This window comes from Prionailurus viverrinus, chromosome B4 (assembly GCF_022837055.1).
Source record: "Prionailurus viverrinus isolate Anna chromosome B4, UM_Priviv_1.0, whole genome shotgun sequence".
NCBI classification, from domain to species: Eukaryota; Metazoa; Chordata; class Mammalia; order Carnivora; family Felidae; genus Prionailurus; species Prionailurus viverrinus.
This window is the reverse complement of record NC_062567.1, coordinates 103,189,749-103,213,579: the sequence shown is the minus strand read 5'-3', so window position 1 is coordinate 103,213,579 and position 23,831 is coordinate 103,189,749. Positions and strand designations below refer to the sequence as shown.

At 37.1% G+C, this 23,831-nt stretch overlaps 1 protein-coding gene and 1 pseudogene across 2 annotated transcripts in view; both read right to left on the bottom strand.

Annotated features, from left to right (window-relative positions):
* The window catches only part of TMTC2 (transmembrane O-mannosyltransferase targeting cadherins 2), a 416,958-nt gene that overhangs the window by 9,005 nt on the left and 384,122 nt on the right, over positions 1–23,831 (bottom strand). The window contains exons 12-13 of one of the 2 annotated variants that reach the window (XR_007154185.1): positions 7,470–8,342; positions 5,229–5,232 (exon numbers count right to left, since the gene is read on the bottom strand). Coding sequence is in view for 1 of the 2 variants with exons in the window: in XM_047868211.1 (XP_047724167.1) it covers positions 8,163–8,342 (180 nt within the window). In the remaining variant the exon portion in view is untranslated. Of the gene's footprint in view, positions 1–5,228; positions 5,233–5,904; positions 8,343–23,831 lie in introns of those variants that run through there. The other variant, XM_047868211.1, reaches the window with a different exon arrangement.
* On the bottom strand, positions 19,102–19,572 carry LOC125171095 (transcription factor BTF3-like; annotated as a pseudogene).

Genomic DNA, 23,831 nt, shown 5'->3' with positions numbered 1-23,831 from the left:
TTCAGATTTATAGCTATGAGAAAGGCCCCACTGCCCTGACATTTCAAGAAGCGAGTTGAATGGAGTCACCACGTTGAGACAAAATGTCATCTGGGGAGCAAAAGCCAAAGAAAGGCGATACAACTGGAGTGTTACTGTGGTCACCTTATTTTCATCAGTGCTCAGAATTGGAGTGTGTTGTTCTCTGTACAAAATCTACGTTGTTTGATCATTTTAATATCACCAAGAGGAAGCACATTTAAAAATAAAATATCTAAAGATCAGTGTGGTAATTCTTTTCATAATTTGGTAATTACCCTGAAAATGGAGGGTAACAAATCTACATTTGTCATATCTTCTCTTTATCTGAGTGGCATTCCATTTGCAGAAGGACAGGAAAGTGCCCTATATAAAAGAGTGATTTGATGAATCACAGCAGCTGCTTGATTGTGACAGGCATAGGAGAGTGTGAAAAGAGATTTGCTAAGGTGTTTATAACAGTATCTTAAGAAATGCCTTCCTTCATCTCCTTTTGATTCCTGCTTGTCTGGATTTAAATCACTCACCCAAAGACAAAAGCTTTGCTCTCACTTTATTTCCTCTGTTAATCAAAACACCTCAAATTATGTCACATTCCCCATAATGATTTCCTCTTTGGAGGATCAAATGTTTGGACTTAGGTTTAATTGCAGACTTCTCAGCTACCCAGTGAGTGTGTGTGTGTGTGTGTGTGCCCATGCACACACACGCATATGACAGAAAGAAGGTGGACAAGGTTGAAAGAGAATCAAATAGATCAGCCAATAATCATAAAGACTTGTAGCAAATATATTTACTGCTGTTATATTGCAATAGAAAAATACATGCTATCCATACTTTACAATGATTCTATGACCTATAAAGAGCTTTCAGGTAGCTAGTATGCTCCAAAAATCTTTAATGGCACATAGAATGACTCAGGTAAAATAGAGAGGAAAAAAAAAACTTGCCAATTTCTTCACGAAGGATCACCATCTAATACGTCTATGTGTCCTGGAATCGTACACATTGTACCTGCTGCAATAGGCAAATGAACTTTGAATCATTTGGACCTGATGCACCATGGTCAGGTCAGAAAAAATAACTGAGCACTGTCATCAGATGACAGGAATGGACCTTTGAAATGGGTTAATCTACCCTAATACTTCTGCGTACCACTTTTACTTAGACCAGCTGTGTTTGGTTAGGTATGCTTCATAAATTTATTCTGAAATGGAGTTCATGTCTTAAATGAGGGACCCAAACTGAATTTTAGTGATATAGGAGTTTCAGGCAGTAATATCTTCCATGTATGCAACCCATAAAGAATCCATGATCAAATCTTTCCTGGCAAGCTTTGTGTCTACCCTCCACTCCAAAGAAGAGATGTTTTTACAAACTCTGGATGGTTGGTATTGGGCCACGAAACATGTAACATATAGTTCAACATATAGTTCGTACTTCAACGTGTTCCCTGCTACATTGGATCCATTGTGAATGTGTAAGTGTAGCTATGTCATTTGACTGCCCCAAACAACAGCTTCCTCATTTGTCAAGTGCAGAGGTCAAGTCAAATCTAATGTTTTCTCTTGCTCTCTGATGTCACTACTAGCATTTCTACGAATATCACTTTGTGACCACTTGAGAAATAGCAGCAGACTGACTCATCTTCAACATCATTCACAGAGCAAACTTCTGGAACAAATATAATTCCAAACAACCATTAGTTCTAGAAACAGAAGTGACAACAAATTAACCAAAAAATTCCTTGACTTACTTTGTAGAAAGAGATAGGCTTTGCTGGTATATTCACATTCTATAAATATCATTGACAGGATAATCGGGAGAGTGATACCTGATGGGATATAATAAAACATAATATTGATGTACTTTTCCATCTCATATAATACAAAATTATTCAATTAAATTTTAATAGAATGTAGTAACATCTCAATACTTGGTTGTGTAGGACAGATTTCTAAAGATATATTTTGAAACACCATAATTCTGGTGGAATTTCCCAAATTTTCATTATCACAAAGTATACAGGCAAAGGCACATTTATAAAAGAGTAGTTGATTGTAAAGGAAACATAAAATAGCCAAACAGTAAGCAAAACAACATATTTAAAATAAAAAGAATTAAAAAATGAAAACCTATTGAGATTATTAATTGTCTTAATGTAATTTAATAAGTTGATGTCTGCAGAGTTAAAAAGTTAATTATTATTGTTAGAGTCAATATGGCCATTGTTTGCTAAAAGAGATTATAACAAGGTCCTACATTAAAATTAAAGGTAGTCACTTGTTTCCTGTCTCCATGAATACATACCCTTCTCCTTCCTTACCAATTCTGATTTTCTGGTCACAAATGGCCTTTTACATGATACAAGAGAAGGATCCAGATGAAAGAGGCATTTTAACACTTTGTCAATATTTTTGGTATTTTTGAAAACAAATTGCTTGACTTCGCAATACATTTTCGACAACTTCATTATAGTATCTAGCTGCTCAGTGATATTACCAAGAGAAAGTTCTCAGAGGAGTTATTCATTTTGCGTCCTTTAGGATGGAAAAGGAAGACACATGATAGAAATTATTAGAAAAAGGGTCTCTAGAAGTCTTGAGCTATTACTTGGAACATGGAACTCTATTCTCTCCGTCTGTCTGGAGAATGTTTGACAGCTTTGTCTTGAATGAGTGCAATTCCTGTCAAATCCAAAGGAGGTAGGAGAAAAATTAAATACATTTTAGATTGGAATAAATAGCCAGTTCTAACCTAGACTTCAATTGGTTGAACATTTTTTCAGTGGTTATATTGTAAACCAATCTCTTATTTGTAACACTGTTTTCCCTATAACACAGTGGCTCAATTTTGGCAGATTACTGGGCAGCCCAAAAGGACACAGTCTCAAAAGTGTTCTAATCCAATCCTCCACTTCTATGACAAAAATTTAATTATTTCTAGCAGCAATTATTAGTCAATTCCCCATGTGTCTATCCATTCTCTTGCTCCTTTTAGGATTTCTAGACACTTTTCCTGAACACCATTTCAGATATATCAACTTCTTAGATCCCTATAGGTATTTAATAGTGACCCCATCAAGTCGTCTCACATATTCGTAACTGTTTATTCGACCTAACAATTTTCTTGCTAAACAAAAGCTCTTCTGTCCACTCTTTGGAAGCAGACAAATAACACAATAATACCAGGGAGCAGTTATAAAAACTTGAGGAAATGTTTTGAAAACTTGGAAGAAAACTGTCACAGAAATTTCAAGTGAACGGAAATTTAAATCCCAGCAGTACATCAGGGGGAAAAATACATCTCAAAGTCTACAGAACAGCAACAGCAGAAGGCCAATATGTGGTGACGTGGCCAATGGAATGAAAGGCAACTCAAAGGCCTCTGTGATTACATCGTGCAGGAAGACCACCCAAAATGACATGGCAAGAAGGTTAAAGTCCTGGTCCACATGCATCTTTCTCTACTGCAAAGCTAAGCAGAGCAGAGTAAGTGCAATTGCATTGCTACTTCAACTTTTCTTTCCTCACAGTGCATGGCAGTTCCAATGCTTACGCCATTTTCTAGCAACACCCATGAGTTGTGAATAGTAGGAAGCAAATTCTATAATATTGAAAATATTTAAATTAAGTGTAAACTCATATTCCAAAGGTACATATGAATGAATTGGAATTACTGTAATAATTAAACTGTCCCCAGAAACCCAGTTTCCTCCCTTGTAATAGCAAACATAACGGAGACTGAGATGCATTTCCTTTCTTTGTACTAGAAATGATTACTATGTGAAAACGCAGCCCTAAGGTGAGAACATCAAGCGAAAAGAGTTATTGAATTCCCAGTCTCAACTTTTTAGAAAGTGGACTTTCAAAAATATCTAGTTGATAAGGAGCAAATAATAGATGGAATTCTAATTTATAGTGTATTTTATGTTCTACTCAACAGTGTGCAAGGCTGAAGGAACCGTGCCAAAAAAGAAAGACATGGCCCCTGCCCTTACTGGTTTCAAAGCAGAGTGATTTCAATCTAAGATAAAGCTGTACCTTGATTTAAAAAGAGACTGGGGGCACCTGGGTGGCTCAGTCAGTTAAGCATCCAACTTTGGCTCAGGTCATGATCTCACAGCTCGTGGGTTCGAGCCCCGTGTTGGGCTCTGTGCTGACAGCTCGGAGCCAGGAGCCTGCTTCAGATTCTGTCTCCCTCTCTCTCTGTTCCTCCCCTGCTCATGCTCTGTCTCTCTCCCTCTCTCAAAAATAAATAAACATTAAAAAAAACATTAAAAACAGAATTATGCAATTACTGCATGTGGCAAGACCACTTAATAATTGAGATTTCAATAGCCTGTCATGTAACTACCACTAACTAGTTTGGGGAGCTTAGTTAAGCCACCTGGTATGGGGGCACCTTATGTTCTTTAGGTTCAAAGTAAATAGGTCTAACTACATGTTCACTGAAATCCTCTCTGGTTCTCACAGTCTAAATGTTCACATTTTTTTTTTCATGTGCTCCCTCTGTGTTTGGGTTTCTGTAGCAAAATACCAAAGACTAAAGCTTATAAGCAACAGAAACTTCTTTCTTCCAGAGGCTGGAAGTCTGATATTAAGGTGCCAGCTTGGTCACCTGAGGTCCCACTTCTGGGTTGCATGCTGCTCACTGTATTCCCATGGTGAAAGGGGCGAGAGACTTCTTTGGGGCTTCTTTTGTCAGGGTATGAATCCCACTCTTGAGGGATCAGCCCTCATGAACTAGTCACTTGCCTGCTCCCCCCACCTCCTAATAACATAATCTATGAACATACGAATTTTGGGGGGACATCAACATTTAGACCACAGGAATTGCCTTTAATCTTCATGATCATCTTAAGTGTGAGGGGTAGGGAATGTGATTTGTGGAAGATGGAATAGCTAGAAAATGCCAAAGGGGACGAGAAACCTCGTCTCCAGACTTGGGTTCACAGCCTGAGTGCTCACATGACACAGGGCATGTGAGCACAGGACACTACGGGGACAGGCTTGCTGCTTGCTAGCTTTGTGACCTGGACAAGTTAATTTCATACTTCTGAGCTCTGGCTTTTTTTTGTAAAGCTGGAATACAACCTTGCACATCCATATGATGTTTAACATAAAGTAAAATCTTTGTAGCTAACTTTTATCCCTAATAAAGGGATTAGGCAATATATAATTATGTTATTATATAATGACAACTTTAACAAGACTATCAAATTTTGTCTAGAACCCAATGCTTTCTTGTAACTGATACCTTGAATGTGTCGTACTCCTGTCTCTCAACAAAATAGTGTTGTGCTTTCCTCTAGGATCAGAACTCGAGTATCAGGTCTTCTAATATGGCCATTTTAACCAAATGACCTATGAATGAGTCATGCTTGGGATATTTCCGTTTCTATAGCTCATCAATAAAACAAAAATTGTGCCATCTGTTTTTGGAAGGTGGCAAATCTGGTGTTATAGGGAACCCTTAATATTATTATAACGATTAAAAATTAATGATTAATTATTATTGATTATACATTAGCCATGATATGTCTGTTTGACTTTCTATGTCTACTTTTTAAAACTTTTTTCAATTTCTGTTAAAATCCATGAGAACGTTAAGTGCTGTTGCTGTAGAAGATTTAAAAAAAGGCTTATACAACATATTTGTTATCAATGCTTTATTGTTGAAAACAAAATTGAAATTCTCTGGCACATAAAACAATTATTTCTACAAAAGGAAAGCCTACAAATCTTGATAATTTATACAAATAACAGTTTCTCAAAAAATAAAACTTTAATTTAGTAAACTTGTCTTGTGCTCTATATTTTTAGCACTGTCTGCAATAATCCACCATAAATCCCTGAGCGGAGACATTTTTTGACCATGTTCTATAGCCCCCCGTCCCACCCTCCCCCCAAGTTGGTCAGTTACTAAGCCCAGCCCTGTAGTGAAAGGTGTCAGGGACATTTTGCTATTAAACATCCATGCATTTTATGACACAGGCCCAATTATTAATGCTACTTGGGGACTGGGTCAACTCGAAGTGCCTCTACTGTGCAATCAGCGAACCTATTAAGAACCAAGTATCTGAAAGGAAGAACATTAACAACAAAAAGACATAAAATGTTAAGACTAGGAAGTCATCATAGGTCAATAACTATTTAAATAAATAAAACTGTTAGACATTGAATTTATCTCTATATCCTTATATTAAATTCCTTATTTATTTACTTATTTTTTTTTTTTTGCAATTGCCAATGCGTTAAAAGATGAAAAATACACTTCAACCCACACTTTTGGTTTGACCACGGGTTTGCTGTTGTTAAACGTTAAATATCATTCTGAAGACACAGTGATCTAGTTATAATTTAACTTTTTGGCCCTTCGATGAAATGTTTACAAAATAATATACCTATTAGGAGGGCCTTCTTACTAATGCCATCAACAAACCTCTCTCACTACATCTGCCCTTTTTACGAAAACACTAATTCCGTAGGAACACTACTTTAAATTCTTTATCCCGCTTTATTCAGATACAGAGTAAAACATATAAAATATGGAGAACACAAAATATGATGTATTTGCATGTCCAGCTTCCTTTTAGTGGGGCTGCTGCCCAATATATATACATGAAAGTTGAAGGAAAGGAGAAAAAAGCTAATTTTCAGTTGCAAAGAACTGACTTAATGAATCAAGTTTTGTTATTTTGCTATGGTAGAATAATAAATAAATAAATACGTAGGGTATTGTATAGCTACTTTCTCTATGAAGTTGATAGTGAACTGTTTTGTTTTTTTTTTTTGCAAAGTTAATTTTTAGTAGCAAAGTTTGCAAGTCAAAACAATGTTCAATAAATGTTTTTCTCTACTTCATTTTTACTTGTGTAATGATCACTGAAGTGGTTACTAATAGGTAAAGGAATAAAATACCAGTTTGCTAGTGAAAAAATAGTTTAACTGTGAAAAGCGCAAGGCAGAAGACCTAAAAACACACAGGCTGATGCTATACTGTAGCTCATTTTTTATGTGTTTTGGGACGAGCAAAATATAAAAAAAATAATTCCTTAAAAACTTATTAGCATTGCTGTCTAGGAACCTATCAGGAAGTGATTAGCATTTTATACCAATTCTTTCCAAAATATAACATCACTGGCAACCATTATTGTACACTCCTTTGTTCAGACTTGATTTTTTAACCATTAACCACATCTGGGAAGCACACAGCAACTTCCCTTTTGTCTAATAGCTGCTGGCTAGTTATTGGAATTAGAACACATTTAAGCTCTTTTAGATTTAATCCTTATATAAGCATGTGCATTAACCAGGTATAGCTACTTCAAAAGCCTAAGAATTAATACAGTGAATTCTCCTAGGCAGTCTGGGGGGAAATGCTGGTGACATTAAAAATAAAAATTGCCTGCCGGACAGGTAAAAGGTCTCCCCAACCTCTCCAGCAACGCCAGTGTGAAACATGGTTACCTCAGCTCAGAACATTGAAAAGCAAATGCTGTCTAAAAGAAACGAAGACTGTGACATCCAAATAATAAAATGTTATGTGCCCTAGTCGGGAAACAACTATAGATTCTGACAGATCTTGACATACTTTAAAAAATTTTTTTTTCCCCTAAGTTTCACAAATTGGTAAGCAGGCTGTCCCAAAGAGGGAAGACAGCAGCGTCAGGACAACCGGCCGGCACGCTGGGATTCACACGACACTTTAATTATTCCCTATTAACACTTGATCTTAATAGTTTAGCAGGGCTGAATGGACACTCTGACTTCCTCTCACAGTGTTTAAGGAACAGTATAATTTCTAAATTAGCTTTCAAAAATGAACAAAATTTGTAACTTAGACTCCCTGCCCACCTCCCACCCCAATGCCGTAAGATCCTGTTTTAAGTGCTCTGGTTTAATAATAGTTCTATGGGTAACAATTACGTCCTTCAAGAGGTTTCCAATGTTCCCCTTTTTGGTGTTAACGGCTGTGCCAACAGCAGAGTGAATACTCCCAGACGTGGCAGTGACCCCAGTGACCTCTGCCCCCATCTTGGAAGTCCATACTAGCTCTTGTCATAGCACTGCTGGGAAGTTCTGTTCACTAACGAAGCCAGCTTTAAAATATGGAGGAGGAGGAGGTACTGCCCTCCTGTGTCAGGTCTTGGATGTCTTTAAGCCTTGCTTTTCCATAATGTTCCACAGTTTGCGGAGATTGGACTGCGTGATGACATCATCTGGCTTGAGCTGCAGTGCCCGCAGGTAGTTGGCCTCGGCCTTTTGGAGACGGCCATTGAGATGGAGGATAGCCCCCAGGTTCATCAAAGCAGCCGGATACTGGAACCAGAGAGGGAGGGAAATGATTAAGAGGCTTGTTTCAAGCTTTCCTTCATGGAAGACAAAAGTCTTCATCCACTTATGCAAATGATTCCCTTATGTCTGGAGGCATTTTATGGAAGCAATTTAGCAATTTATACAAATAGATCAAGATAACTAGGAATAACAACAACAACAAAAAGTTTTCAAACAGCTGGTTTACTCTGTGCTTTAAATAGTGCAGGCAGCTACGAAAATATTCTTCTTTAATGAGAAGGCATAGGTTACATATGAAAACCTCGTCGCCTAGTCAGACTGTACTTTTCTAAGGAAACAGTTAAAAGTCATACAATTTCAGATAGAATTGATCTTCTTTTTTCAACTCAATGTCAAGAAATAAAAAAAATTAAGTTGGAAAAGTTGACAAATTTACGTTCACCCACTCTGTTTCCTCTCCTTAGCAATCTTCCAGGCCATTTATACAAACATTAAGTAAATAAGTTAAAAAATTGTACAATTTTACTGATGTTTTCAGGGTAAACGCTCTGAAAAAAAATTTCAAATGTAACCACTAATGTCATTTCCAAATCTAACCCAAGTAGTTTAATGAGACAAAGTTCTTATTTTTAAGTCAAATTTTTAAACTTCTCCTGGTGAATGTTTATTATAAACACAGCAAAGTAAAAACATACCAAAACAGATAAAATGGGGTGCAGAAAAATGGAACCTTTGTCAGAAAAGTTTTTTATTATTTCTTTGAAGGTAGTTGTGAGTCTCAAACACAAAAATTTTATAGTATGTGATATTTGCAATACAAAGTTATCATATGAAAGGCAAAGTTAAAAAACAAAACAAACAAAACTATGTACCACTAGTTTCAGACAAGGGTCTCCATCCCCAAATTCTGAGATATTGGTTGACAACAACAAAAGTCCTTCCCAAAGGGAAAAAAATTTTTTTTTTGCTTGCTATGTACAAATAAAGGCAGTTCTGTTCTTGTCTTGTTGCTCGAACTTTCTGGCGAACATACAGCAGCTAATATTTTGGCAGTTACACAAATGCATATTTCAAATATCAGATAAAACTAAATGTGTTTATGCTAAGATTGTGTTTTCATTTTACAGATGGTGTCAACAGAGTAATTGTCCTGGCAACTCTGTGATGCAGTGTAAAATAATTCACAATAATTTTTACAATTTAGTATTTTCACAAAATGCATGCATTTTTTCAGCTGAATTCATGTGACTCCACTCTTTACTGTAAAAACAATTATTTCTGAACCAAAAAGAGTGCTAGGGGCAGGGCTGAATAGCTCAGAATAAACCAACTGGAAAGAGATGATCAGATTTGGACTTTAAGAGGTCTGGGTTTGAATTCTTGCTCAACCACTGACTGTGACCTTGCTGAGGTCCCCTAACATATCTGTGCCCAATTCTTTCATTTATGAAATACCAAAATAACATCAACTTTTTTTCATGTTGTCAGAAAGATAAAATGAGACATTTAACAATGTGGTACAGTACATGTATGTAATAGACTTGCAAACGTCAAGTTCACTTTTCCTTCTTTTCATCTGCTTGAGGTATATAGCACATGCATGTTTTTATAAAAACATTTTTATGTTTTTATACATACTTTACAATTTTTATTCCAATGGCTACACTATATGTCTGTGGATGTACAGCAAAATTCTCTTAAGTCCTCAACTATAGGGCATTATTTTCAAACTTGTCTACATCCTCTTTTCTCTTCCAAAAATAATGTTGCAAATATAAGCTATTCCTGACCTTCAAAAACCTTTTGGTCAGGATGACGCCATACTTATCAAGAAAAATACAGATGGTCAATTTCTAATTTTAAACCCCAAGCCAAATAAACATAGCTCTAAATTACATGTGCAATGAAGGTCCACACTGGAAACCTAAAACACCACCTACTCTGTCTTCCTAACAGAACTTTGTTATCATTCCACCCATTATCTTGAGTCGTTCGATGCATGGATGCATTTCTCAATTCTATTCCCTCACGGAGCTCAGCACAACTATCAATAAACAGCTACTACAGTGACGGCAAAGTGTGTTCACAGCCTGAATTACTAGAGATGCTAAGTAGATAAAATGTTCAGACTTCCGCTATCCTGAGTGGGAAGAGAGGAAATGGAGACGGAGAATCACGGTTGGAGACCATTCCTGGCTAACCAGAAATAGAAGAGGCCCAGCGACAGGGGCTGAGAGAAACCAGATGGCTCAGTGGGATAGTCGTTATTTCTTGAATCACTTTATTATTAAAGTATCTGTGCCTAACTATAATCACAACTCAAGGGGATTATTAAAAATACTCAAAAGTTACAGAGTCACAATGCCTGAGTGCCAGGCCAGCTCTGCCCCAGAGATGTGTACACTCGGACAAGTTGACGGAACACTCGAGACTTCAATTTCTTATAGAAATGAATGATAACACTACTTGCTGCATAGAATTGCTGCTAAGGTTACATGAGAATACAACATTATTGTCTTTTTCCTCTTCTTTTCTGTCTCCCTATCATCTCAGAAACAGAAAGCAGAATTTCCTGTGAGTGTGCCTGAGTAACTACTGAATCCAAACCCTGTGGATTTGTGACCTGGCTCTACCTTTACTAGCTTTATAGACTTAGGTTAAACCAGAAGAGACAGAGGTGAAGACAGGTGGTGAAGTAAACCAAGCCACATAAATAGGCTTTACTATTGCTACTGAACTGCAGCCCAGATTCTTCTGTCCTCAGAGTACTTCAAGTCACTTCTTTCTTTAAAAAGAAAAGTTAATATTAATCTAAAATAACACAATTAGGAAGTGACATCTGTCATCAAAATGAGTTCTGAGTGCTAGTTATCATAGTGTTTTTGGAATAACTTTAATTTTGCTTTTCTAAAAAAAAAATTAATGTTTACTTATTTTTGAGAGAGAGAGAGAGAGAGAGAGAGAGAGAGAGCGAGCTGGAGAAGGGACAGACAGAAGGAGACACAGAATCTGTAGCAGGCTCCAGGCTCTGAGCTGTCAGCACAGCTCAAGTAGGTTTCCCAACCCACAAGTAGGGAAATCACGACCTAAGCCAAAGTCGGACACTTCACTGACTGAGCCACCCAGGTGCCACATGGAATAACTTTAATTTTACATTAGCATGTTACTAGCATGTTTACATTAGCATGCTACCCTAGCATGTTACTCATTAAGCAGAAATAATCAAAAATTGACATTATGGGGTTAAAATGGGATAACAGATCCAATAGAAGTTCACATATACTCTTTAATTGTGCTTTTTTTTTAATGTTTATTTGTTTTTTAGAGAGAGAGAGAGAGACAGAGAGTGAGCAATGGAGGGGCAGAGAGAGAGGGAGACACAGACTCTGAAGCAGGCTCCAGGTTCTGAGCTGTCAGCATAGAGTCTGACGCGGGCTTGAACCCACGAACCGTGAGATCATGACCTGAGCCAAAGTTGGACACACCCCACTGAGCCACCCAGGTGCCCAACTCTATAAACAGTAAAAATCCAAGTAAACTAAAAATGTATATGTTTAAGAACATACTATTTTTAGGCAGCTAATAGATTTCTGTGTTTAGATGTAACGTATTTTTCTGAATATGTCTATCTCACCAGAGTAAAAAAGAGTTTTTATTTTACAAACCTACAAACTTACATCATTATGCAATGCTTTTAAAACATCACTATAGCCTCTTACTTGAGTTGAGTGGAGACTGAGGAAATTTGCATGTATGCTCAAAAGTGACCTAATCAACAAGTACTTAGGTACAAGCCTTAGGTAACTGCTTAAAACTGTCAACAGTTACTTTGACATAAACAATTTCATGTGTTTGATAAAAATTTATGAATAAAACTCAATATAGACCACTTTCTGTTACATGGTTGTTTTCTCTCTTCAAAGACAAGCCTTCACCGCGCGACCGGGGGTAGCTGACTGGATGCCCAAGGGACTGAGTGCCTATGGGTCTTCTAGCCTTGCCTCTAGTCTAGGAAGTAGCATCAACATCACCTGGGAGCTTGGTAGAAATGCAGAATTTCAGGTACCAACCAGCGAATCAGAATCTGAATTTTAACGAGATCCCCAGGTGTTTTGCACTCTCATTACAATTTGAGAAGCAGTGTTCTAGAGGTCATTTCCTGATCTAAGTCATATTATTTTACATCTTTTGAGACGAAGTTTCCTAGAGGAGGATGAAGTCCCATACAGAACAAAGAATGTCAGATCAAATGTCTGTCCTCTCATAAAGTGAATTCTTTTGGCCAGGCAATTATTTAGAGTAGGAAATGTGCAAATGAAACTTTATTATAAACAGAAGCCATAAATGACCAAATATTATTAGACAGGAGAGGAAAAACCTTTTCATAGCCAAACAGAAGCATGTAAAGGTTTTTAAACAGAATTAAGGACTACCTAGCTATATAACTGAAATCAAAGAAGCTCAGGTGACTGGCTGTCTGATGATACACTGGTGTCCTTGCTCTCTGCCAGCTGTGACTCATGGGCTGGGGAACAGAAACCCAACCACAACTGCTGGTGTCGTCCCTCACGCACATCTTCTCTGATTAAAGACAGCTGATGAAGTTTTCAGCACGTTAACAAAGGCAGTAGCTTGCAAACCAGTAAAATGGGGCTTATGGCTCTGTACAACAAATGACAGACTAGAAAGGAGAACCAGACCTTTCTTGTTTCCTCGAAGAGGACAGACGCTTTACATCAAAGGGGCTAATTGGTCGTCATGCTGAGGCAACAAGTGACATCTTTTTTCAAGTCTCCAGGGAATTACGACTTTATTGTTACTTGACTGTGGCCTTTGGTTTATTTCTCCAACACTGGAGGAAGTAAGCAAACTCAAATAATAGGGTGGGGTGGGGTAGAGCAAAGGCAAGATTGCACGGGTCTGATTCTAGACTAACACCTTTGAGGCTCCCAAAGAACTCAGCTGAGCTCACAGGGTATCCTCAGCACACAGGATTAGAAGACACCTGGTCTTTGCCTATTATGCAGTCTTGGAAAGAGAAAGATATCTACGGAGGAAGAAGAGTAAAGCCATATGAGGATTCAGGATTGGACATTCATGTTTCTATTGAGAACAGGACTAAAATCTAGATTTTAGGGTAGAGCCTAGAAAAAGGAAAAGGGTTTGGTTGAAATGGTCTGCTTAGGTGGGAGCTGGAAATACACACAGTAATTGGGCTTTCTTATCCCATTATTCCCTGTGACCATTTCCTTTTTGTGAGGGTAAATCAATAGGCAAGAGAAGTTTTGAAAAAGATTAAGACAGAAATATCTGAACTTCTAATTTTACAAATTAATTTTACAAATTTTACAAATTACAAACTTCTAAATTTACAAATTTTACAAATATTTCCAATACTTCTAATTTTACAAATATGTTTATTTCCATCCAAAGAAGTGCTCAATGTATCCATATAGCTGTATATTTACTGTTGTATGAACTAAATAACTTTTGAGGAAGAATTTCTGAGGTTAGCCTTATCCAATTATTATTTACTACACTATAATTTGGGGGGATGTTTTCAAGATAACCACATTTAACTTCTCTTCTGAATGTAATTTGCAAACTTAAATGAGTTTACCCAGTCTGAAGTTTTTAATGGATTCTCACTCTCTTTCAAGTAGTTACAGAATAACTTAACGAAGGCTGCACACTGCCATTCAACTGTATTCAGTTGAAATTGCTTACCCAATTGAATTTAGCGGAGCAGTAACTGCACCATGATGCCTAAAAAATAATGGTTTGGACTTAAAAAAAAACATATTCATGAAAAAGAGTATTTATGCATAAACTTAAGAGATCTCTATTTATTGTGCCTTGTACATGGCAGATATTCAATAAATAATTACTGAATTAAAGATTATCTGTCAGGATTATGGAAAAAAGTGTACCATGAACCCAAACAAAGTTTGATACCACATCCCCCCTCTATATCAACGTTACCCCTCTTCCTTTGTCTTCTTGGCATGCTTCATGGTCAATGCCAAGCTAGAGATCTGAATAAATTATCCTTGATTCCTTGCCTTACTCCATACACACACACCTACTTACATCTAGTTGTTAAGTGTTGACAACTTTACCCAATAATCTCCCTTAAATTTGCCTTCTAATTATACTCTGTCCTTTTCTCTCTACTTGGTTTAAGCCCTAATCACCCTTTCTTGGATTATTTAAATAAAATTACTTTGAGAAAGAATATGTGAATGGGTAGCTGAATAGATTAACAGGTGATAGATTAAAAGAATGAATGAATGAATATGTGAGGAAAGCCATATGCAGGGTTTTTACTCTAAATATTATAGGTATACAAACAAAACTTTGAGAGGATACAATAGAACTATGTACTTGCCTAACAAGTGAAACTTTATAAAGACAACTGAAACCCCCAAATATCTCACTGTCCTATTCCTGAACTCACCCCCCATTCTCTCAAGAAAACCACTATTCTGAAGTTGGTATTCACCATTCCAATGTCTATTTTCACTTTTATTTTTTGTGTACCCATAATAAATGTATAATCTTATATGTTTATAAGTTTTGATTTTAAAACCACCCATCATGAGATGTCATCCTGCCAAGCACGCACATGAAACTTAGATTTTTTGCTCAACATTTTGTTTTGCAGACTTATCCATGTTGATGGATATAAAGTTTAGTTCTTTTATATCAATTCCATTGAATGAAAACCCACTCTCTTAAGGATGAACTCTGCTTTAGAGGAGGGTTGTCATCCATATTCTTGTGAATATCTCTACACATATTTATTGGGAGAGTTTTGAGGATTGGAATTGTTGGAGCAGATGATCTGCAAGTTTGCTAGACATTATCAAATTTTTCTTCAGTGTGGTTGTATCAAATGCATTAGCCTCAACATGTAACAGGGGCCCCTTTATTCCATATTCTTAACGACAACTGACATTGTCTGACTTTCAGTTTTTGCAAATTGAAAGTTGTAAGACAATAGTTTATTCTGTGTTTGATTTCTTTTTCCTGATTACTACAGAGGCCAATACCATTTTCATAAATTTATTAGCTTTCTCCTTTTTCTTTTTAGTGATCCACCTGTTCCTTAACATTTAGACAGAATCAGTTTTGTAAGGGCTGTCACCCACATGGTGGTGTTTGAACGGGAATTCCACAGAGCTCCTACTACCTCAAAACAGCTCCTAAATAGGACTGTCTGGCCTAGTGTTTTCCTGGTCAGAGTCACTTTCCCAAGACGAACAACCAGATGAGCACTGTTTCCAAGATGGACAATCTGTTATGCACAAAATGGCAAGTCTCTGATATAGGTGCACCTTCAACGTGGGTGAGAGGATGGCACAAATCTGGGCAGTAGAGAAGCGCACCAGGTCCACAAAAGTGTCGCACAGCAATGACGGGAATCTTGGACAACTGGATGTGGGAGAGGCTGGCAGCTCCTATTTAGCCCCACACAGAACTGATCTTTCTTTATGGCCTGCTTCTCTTCTTTATCTGCTTTCTGGCTCCCTTCTTAGCTATTCGACTTAGAGAAAACAAGAGAAATTAAAGTGAACAATATGTGTCATATTCTCCCTCTCTTTGTTACCCTCCATTTCTATTGGCACCGTCTGGCGTGGCATCTCACCCGTTCCTAAATACTGTCCACCTCTTGTTCTCCCACCTTTGATTTCTGCTCACCCCTATCTATCTCCCACTTGGCCATCTGTCTTTTTTAAAATATAAATGGGGTTTTGAAGGGTCAACCTCCAGAACCTACAGGTGCCTACAGAAAAGAATCCAGACTCTTCAGCCTGGTGCTAAGACACAGATTACGACATGGCACCCCAAATAAGCCCTCAATATACATTCTGCATGAGCCATGTGAAACTTCTACTTCTGCCATGTGCAATTTTGAGCATTTATTTTTTTTTTATCAGACTGTTTCTCTGACAAAGCCCTTCTTCCATTTTCTTTTCAACAAACTTCTGCTCATTTTAAAAAGGGAGTTTAACAATCCCTTAATCATAGCTTGCTGCTGTATGTTCCCATAGTACTGTCTACATACATTAATTGCAACACTTACCACAATGAATTATATCTACTTGTTATAAGCATCTGTCTTTGCTGGAGAGTGAGACCGACAGTGAATTTATTTTAACTGTCTTTATAGTGCTAGTGCCAGGCTCTGGCATATGAAAGAAATTCTCAATGAATCCTTGCTGAAAGAAGAAAAAAATATATGATTTAGCAGAAAGAGCTGACCTAGAAGAGGTAAATTCTAACTTGATCTCAATGTAACTTAATAAACACTGAGTAGGCACCCACTATAAGTCAAGGTTGCTGTCAGATACTCTAGATAAGTGGTGAACAAGAACAGTATTTTTTTTAGTCTGTATGGGGTTTTAGCCAACTTTAATTGCACATTTGGCACTTCTCACAAACCACTAAAAGGTGTACATTCATTATTTCATTGATGTCCAATGAGGTCAGTGTAACTCTTACCCATGCACTGTTCTAAGCATTGCTCTAAACACTAATAGGAGACACTTCACCAAGGGATTCACTGCCCTCAGGGTGTTTATAGTCCAGCATGTGAATACAAATCTTTCTGCTACAGAGAAGAATCAGACATGTCTGTAAGGGTGAGCTATAGAGGAGAGGGGAGATTACTTCCTTAAGGCTATTAGGCTATTTATTACACAAGATGAATTGTCAGGTTGCTTCAAGACTTTAATTCTTCCAAAGGGAGAATGCCATACAAACTTTTGAAATTGGTGTCACATCAAAATCAACTTGTTACTTTTTAAGAGTATTTTTTGGAAAACTGAGAGTAGAGCCAACATTGGAGAGAGCCCTAACATAGAAGAGTCTGAATTTCAATTAGTTTGGAGAATAAGATGTCACTCGTGATATCTGTGCTGTTGAACCTTTGAGACCAACTCAAAATGGATAAAAAAAATTGTACTAAAAAATTAAATATTGATACAATAAACTTAAAATATCTGTTACAAAGGTCTATGATAAAACAGAAATCCACATGCAATGCGATGGTCTCAGTTTAGAAATGATAGTTCTTTGTAGTCATATTTTGACTATAGTTGTATTTTGAATAAAGTATCTCTGCTAAAATGATTTACCAAGTGTACATACGACGAGGAAAAACAACATAGGGAATCTAGCAATGGCAAGGCACAGCCTGACAGACAATAGAAATGATTTACAGTGATTCTCCATTTCAACACGCTATTTGTGTTTTTGAAATAGCTTTGAATAAAACAAAAGAGGTATAGGTGACAAGCAAGACACAACGCTGTGTTAAGGGAGTAGTTTCAATTTCTCGGTGACACATTTTATCCTGTGTGCTCAGTCCTTCTCTCCTACATCTGTCCCATCCCAGCGGGTGTTGCAAGAATGTTCATTTAACTTTTATGAGGGTGTGACTGACACAATGTGGAGTGCTATTCATTTCGATGGCAATCAAAATGCCAAAATCTGTGGTTAGGGGGATAGCAAACAGTGATCGTAACAGAGTCCTTTCAAAGGTGGTAGTTATTTCTAACAGATTTTAAAGTGCACATACTAAATTAAGAATATGAACTCAGAAATTACTGCGTACTAAAGAAGATACTATTTCAAAGACAGGTTTTCCTGATACCCTTAATTTCATCACAACATCTCTCATAGGATCTGAATGGAAAAGCTAGATCCCTGGTCACCTCAGTTTCACTCAGAGCTGTTATAAAATGCAATCAATGCGCTGTTTTTCTTGATCTGCGATAAGCACATAGCTCATTATTTGAAGTAAAACTACAAATAAAAGTTCTACATAAGTGAGAAAATATAGGACTTAAAGTGCATGCAAGATTAGAAGAATAAAAATAAGTAGAACTTACTGAAGGTTAAAAACATTAAAACACTAAAGTAATGAAATTTAGGAAAGAATCTGCACACAGGCAAAATCATCTCTATCTCTAAAACACCAAGAGCTGTCTTCCCTTACTAATGTAGACAGCTGACACAAAATCTACAGCATTTTCTTTTACTTTTCCTTGAACCAAATTCCTTGTCTGTTTCTAGTCCAAATGTACCCTAAGCAACATAATTCACTCTACACTTTATTCATTTCTCTTTGGTAAGAAGGGGAGGGAAGAACACGCTCATGCTTTCTCCATCATAATTGTGTTGCACAGAAGGATTTCCAGCTGTATGGGCCATCCACATGTGTATGTGTGAAGCGTGAGTTTGAATATATCTAATAAAGTGATGCTTTATTAGATATCTAATATTACATATCAGGTATTTTATATCCAATAAAGTGTATTTCAGAGTATGCTGGAAGTTGAGATTTGAGTTTATAACATTTTAGAACTTCATTGTCATGGGAGACAGAAGGAGAGAGAGATTTTTTTTTCTTTTTAATATATTTTTTTTCTTTTTGAGGGGCTGGCCCTTTTTGTTCTGTAAAATGATCACCTGAGTTTTTGTTTTGATTTTTTAAATTATTAATTAATTTAACTTAATTAATTAATTAATTAATTAATTTTTTACTAGGTAATGACCTTCATTAACCTTGTTTCAAACTTTATTCCTGGGCTTCTTCAGCTTAATCAGCTGCAAAGAATGTTTTGTGTATAAGCAAAAACTGAAAAGAGCTGCACTGTCCAAGGGGCTTGGGCTTAAAACTATTAGAGATTTAGATTTTATCAGATCTATGAACAAATTAAAATAGCAGTTCCCAGTAACTTCTTCAAGTTTTATCCTCTTTAGAAGTTGACCCAATTCAGTTTGCTTCATTCTTAGAAGTTTCATCAAAATTCTCCACAAGGTCTGGAACTTCATCCTCCTCCTCCTCTCTGGTAGTGAGTGGTGCTTTTCCGTCCACAGATTGGGCAGAAATTCACAAGGTTTTCCTAAACTACTCAGACAGGCTGCACCAAGTTGGTTTAAGATACTGGGTGGCGTTTCGGTCAGCTGGCTGCCTTGTCTCAGTGAAAGCGTTCACTGCCAGGGATACCTGGACTTGAGGTTTGTTAAAGTGCATCACTGTTCCTTGGTTTATGAACATACTCACTTCTTCAATACCAGAGATACTGTTTACCCTTAACTTCTCTAAAGAGAACCTAAGGCTTTTATCTTCTGTGGTAGCTGTCCTATGAACCACCTTCTTTGGGCGAGCAGTTCCTTTCCCACCAAAGCACACTTGTGCTTGCAGTTTGATGAATTTCTCCTGGTTCATGATAGTTTCTTTCATCTTGTCGGAGTGGAAATGGGACCCCATGGGGGACTAGGGCTGGCACTCAGGGGGTCCCGTGTGGACCAGCTAAGATTAGGTGCACACATGTGGGGCTTGTCTGAATTTTCAAAAACACAATGCTGCAAGGGGCACCTGGGTGGCTCAGTCGGTTAGGCATCAGACCCTGTGCTGGCGGTGTGGAGGCTGCTTGGGATTCTCTCTCTCTGTCCCTCCCCAGCTTGTGATGTCTCTGTCTCTCTCAAAATAAATAAATAAACTTAAAAAAAAAACAGTGTAGCAAGAGCTACAGATATACTAAGTTGACAGAATCAAAGTTTCAACTGAAGTAAAGATTTGACAGGTGCCAGGAAAATTTTTTTAATCTGTGTATATATCACTTCTCCAACTGACCTCTATGTTTGCCAATAAATAGGGTGTGATCGGAGGGAGGTCAACTGAGAGATTCTAGTTTGCATACTGGTGAAATGACAGACTTGTTCTTGAATAGGACTTATTGAAAATAATCCTTTTTTTAAAAAAAACATGGAAATGAGCATGTCACAGACCTCAAAACAGTGGATTAAATGAAATTTAGGTTAGGCATACACACTCTAAGGATGGGTAAGACATTTTTTTTTCCTCTCACGAAACAGATGGAGTGAAGAAGCATGATTCATTCAAGGGTGACACTATCATTTGGATCAATCACATTTCAACATGATATTAGAAGGCAGCAATTGTCCACCCGCAGAACGAACATGAAGAAACGTGTTTCATAAAGAGAATTCACCACAGGCTTCATGCACACCGCAAGTGGAAAGTTTTGCTAACACTCTGAGTTAGGATGACCCGATCAAACATAACAAGAAGGAGCAAGCAATTCCTCCAGAAACTAGAAATCTTTCCAGGAACTAAAAATAAAATGTAAATATGGTGCCTGGTGCATAACATTCTATTTGCACTTTTATAGGATGAACGCTTTGTTGATACACGCTTGGAAAAATAATGATGCAAGGTCTTCACCCATCATTTCAGAAAACATTCCATCAGGACCCACCAATCACGGGGAAGCCATGCTGTACTCCAAGCCAATACACTTGCCAAAGTGTCACACCTGCTGAAAATGTAAAAATAAACACGGCTTGTGTGTATCTAAACTTACAGCAAATCAAGGGAGGTTTAATGGCAGAACCGCTGCTGCTCACACAGTATACCCTCATGTATTACCCTCAGGATCTCTACATTCAATTGCACACTTTGACTTTATTTTTGAGATGTTCATACCTGAGATTGCCACATCCAGATAGCATCCATCATCTAATGTAAAGCCTGAACAGTTAGCATATTTCCATACTTTTAAGAAGGTTTTAAAGACTGGCTTGATGACATTTTTCTGCACAACAGCTTCCAAAATTGTATAGGATAGAGATTTTGTATTGCCTTACCTACTCTACCAATGTTATTACCTCTTCTCTGAGTAACTTCATTTTTGAAAATGCTACACCCTTACTTTCTTACCTCCCTTCTTTGGTCCATCCAGTTAATATAAAACAAGCAAGCAAGCAGATAACAAGCAATCAATAAGGCAATAACACAGACCCAGAGTCCAAATACTTGGCCTGAGGCAGATACATTGGATACTTATTCACTCATATGCCACAAATAACAACCCAAATGCGACTTAAAAAGGAAGAAGGGATAAAACAGATTATTTTAAACCCAGTGATTAATACTCAGACACCAACTCTGATTTCTTTTAGACTCATCTTCAATAATGAGTTAGGGAACCATAATGATTATGTAATATATATCGAATATGTTTATAAAGTCACACAGTAGTACATTTTTACCTCCCCAAAAACCAATTATTGGCAATGCAACAACCTTGAATAGTGATCTGATACTTAGCTACAGAAAAACTTGACTACATATCACCTCTACCTGTGATTCACATTGAACAAGTAAAACAAAAAGGTCTTTAGTAGAAGGCACATCTTTTTAATTCCTTTGTGTAAGAAACCAGAAGTGAGATCTTTTTCTGCTATTACACATTAATTATTCTTTTTTTATTTTTTTTTTTAATTTATTTTTTCAACTTTTATTTATTTTTGGGACAGAGAGAGACAGAGCATGAACGGGGGAGGGGCAGAGAGAGAGGGAGACACAGAATCAGAAACAGGCTCCAGGCTCTGAGCCATCAGCCCAGAGCCTGACGCGGGGCTCGAACCCACGGACCGCGAGATCGTGACCTGGCTGAAGTCGGACGCTTAACCGACTGCGCCACCCAGGCGCCCCTACACATTAATTATTCTTAAAACAAATTATCTTATTAATACTTGACTAGTTAAATTGTAGGCCATTTATCTCATAAATGTTTAATGTCCATTACATATAATAATTAAATCCCATTTTAGTATCTTGAAATGGCTTAGAGAAATGCAGCTATGCTCTAATGCCTATAATTTAACACTATTATTTACTTCAGTCAGCAACAGAATTTCAAGAACTTTGTTCACTTCTTTGGTTCATCCAAAACAAAGTAGGAATGAAATGGTAACTATGAAGTCAATATTCTTAGAATATTAAGTCCACGATGCTATGAAGCATGATCACTTATAGTGGCCATGGAAAAAGCAGCCTCCAGCTGAGAAGCAGGAGGCCATGTGGTTAATCTTGTAGCTCTATTTATCTACAAAACCTGGAGAACAATGAGAGACCAGGAAGCAAGGCCATCCCAAGAAAAGGGGAACTGATATAGACAGGTATCTCTTAACTAAAGAAATGAGGTTTAGGGAAGATGAAAAAAAATATTTATAACAATGAAATAATAATGAATTTTTAATAAGAAAGTCAACGATGGAGCCTTTTGCAGTCTGTGAATGGTTAAAATGATATCTCTCTATAATCTTCAAAACTATAATTTCTAAAATAAAATTAAGTTCTTCAATTATCTCATCCATTATAGCCAATTTTATTTCTTTTGAAAATATAACTTTTTCATTCATTTTATGCATTCATTCAACGTATAATTTTTGAGCACCTATACTGGGAATTCAGCAGTACACAGAACAAGTTAAAAATCCTGGGCTTCATGGTGCTTATATCTTATTTGTAAGACATAGATAATAAACACGAAAATATGAACAAAACATGTAATATATTATACTGTGATGCATGAAAAGATCAAAACTACAGCAAAGAAACCATTTAAGGAATGTATGTGAGGAGGGTGGCCAATAAACTACAGCCTGGGAATCATATCCAGCCCAGAGTTAGACCATTTAAAAATGTAGATTTTTAGATGGTTGAAGATACTCAAAAGGAAAGAAATACATCATAGCACATGAAAATTACATAAAATTCAAATGCCAATGTCCATAAATAAAGTTTTATTGGAAAATAGTCACACCTAATCAGGTATATTTTGTCTATGGCCACCTTCATGCTGCCACAGCATAACTCAATAGTTGTGACAGAGACTTTAGGAGTGCAAAACCTAAAATATTTACTGCCTGGTCCGCTACAACAAAAATATGCTGAACCCTCACATACGACATTAAATAAGAGGATTTGTAAAGATCTTAAAATAGCATCTGAGTGAAGAACTGGAGGTGAGGGAGCAAACTGCACAAGGAATGACATGATCTGACATGTTTTGAATGTTGTTTTGAAAGCAGACCAATGAAGGAGGAGTCAACTGCTGTATTACAGATTAGCAGTGATGTTGATGTCTTTGACAAGGATAGTGGCAATGGAGTTGGCTTATGCAACTAGGAAAATGAAGTGATTTGCTGCAATGGGAAAGAAGGTGGAGGAAAAGGTGTGGGAAGAAGATCAGGAGTTCAATTCTGAACTAGTAGCTTGAAGAGTCTGTGTAAGTGCAAATACTAAGTAAACACCAGATAGATTAGTCTAGAGTTCAAAGAAGAGATCTCAGCTGGAGATTTAAATTTGGGAGTCATCAGTATATCAATGCCATTTAAAGTCATGAGAGAGAATGTGATCTCAGAGAGAGTGAAGATACAGAGAAAAGCAGGTCAAGAAAAAGGAAAAATTTCAAGGTCAAGAGATTGGATGGATGGGAAGGAACAGGCCAGGGGGATGAAGGTTAAGAGGAACCAGAGCTAAGAATCCTGGAAACCGAGGGAAGAAAGTGTTTCCAGGAGGAATGAGTAATCATCTGTGTCAAATGCTACTGATAGGACAAGTAAAATTAGAACTGAGAACAAATGGATTTAATGTTGTTGAGTGTTGTTCTTGTAACTTTGACAAGAGCA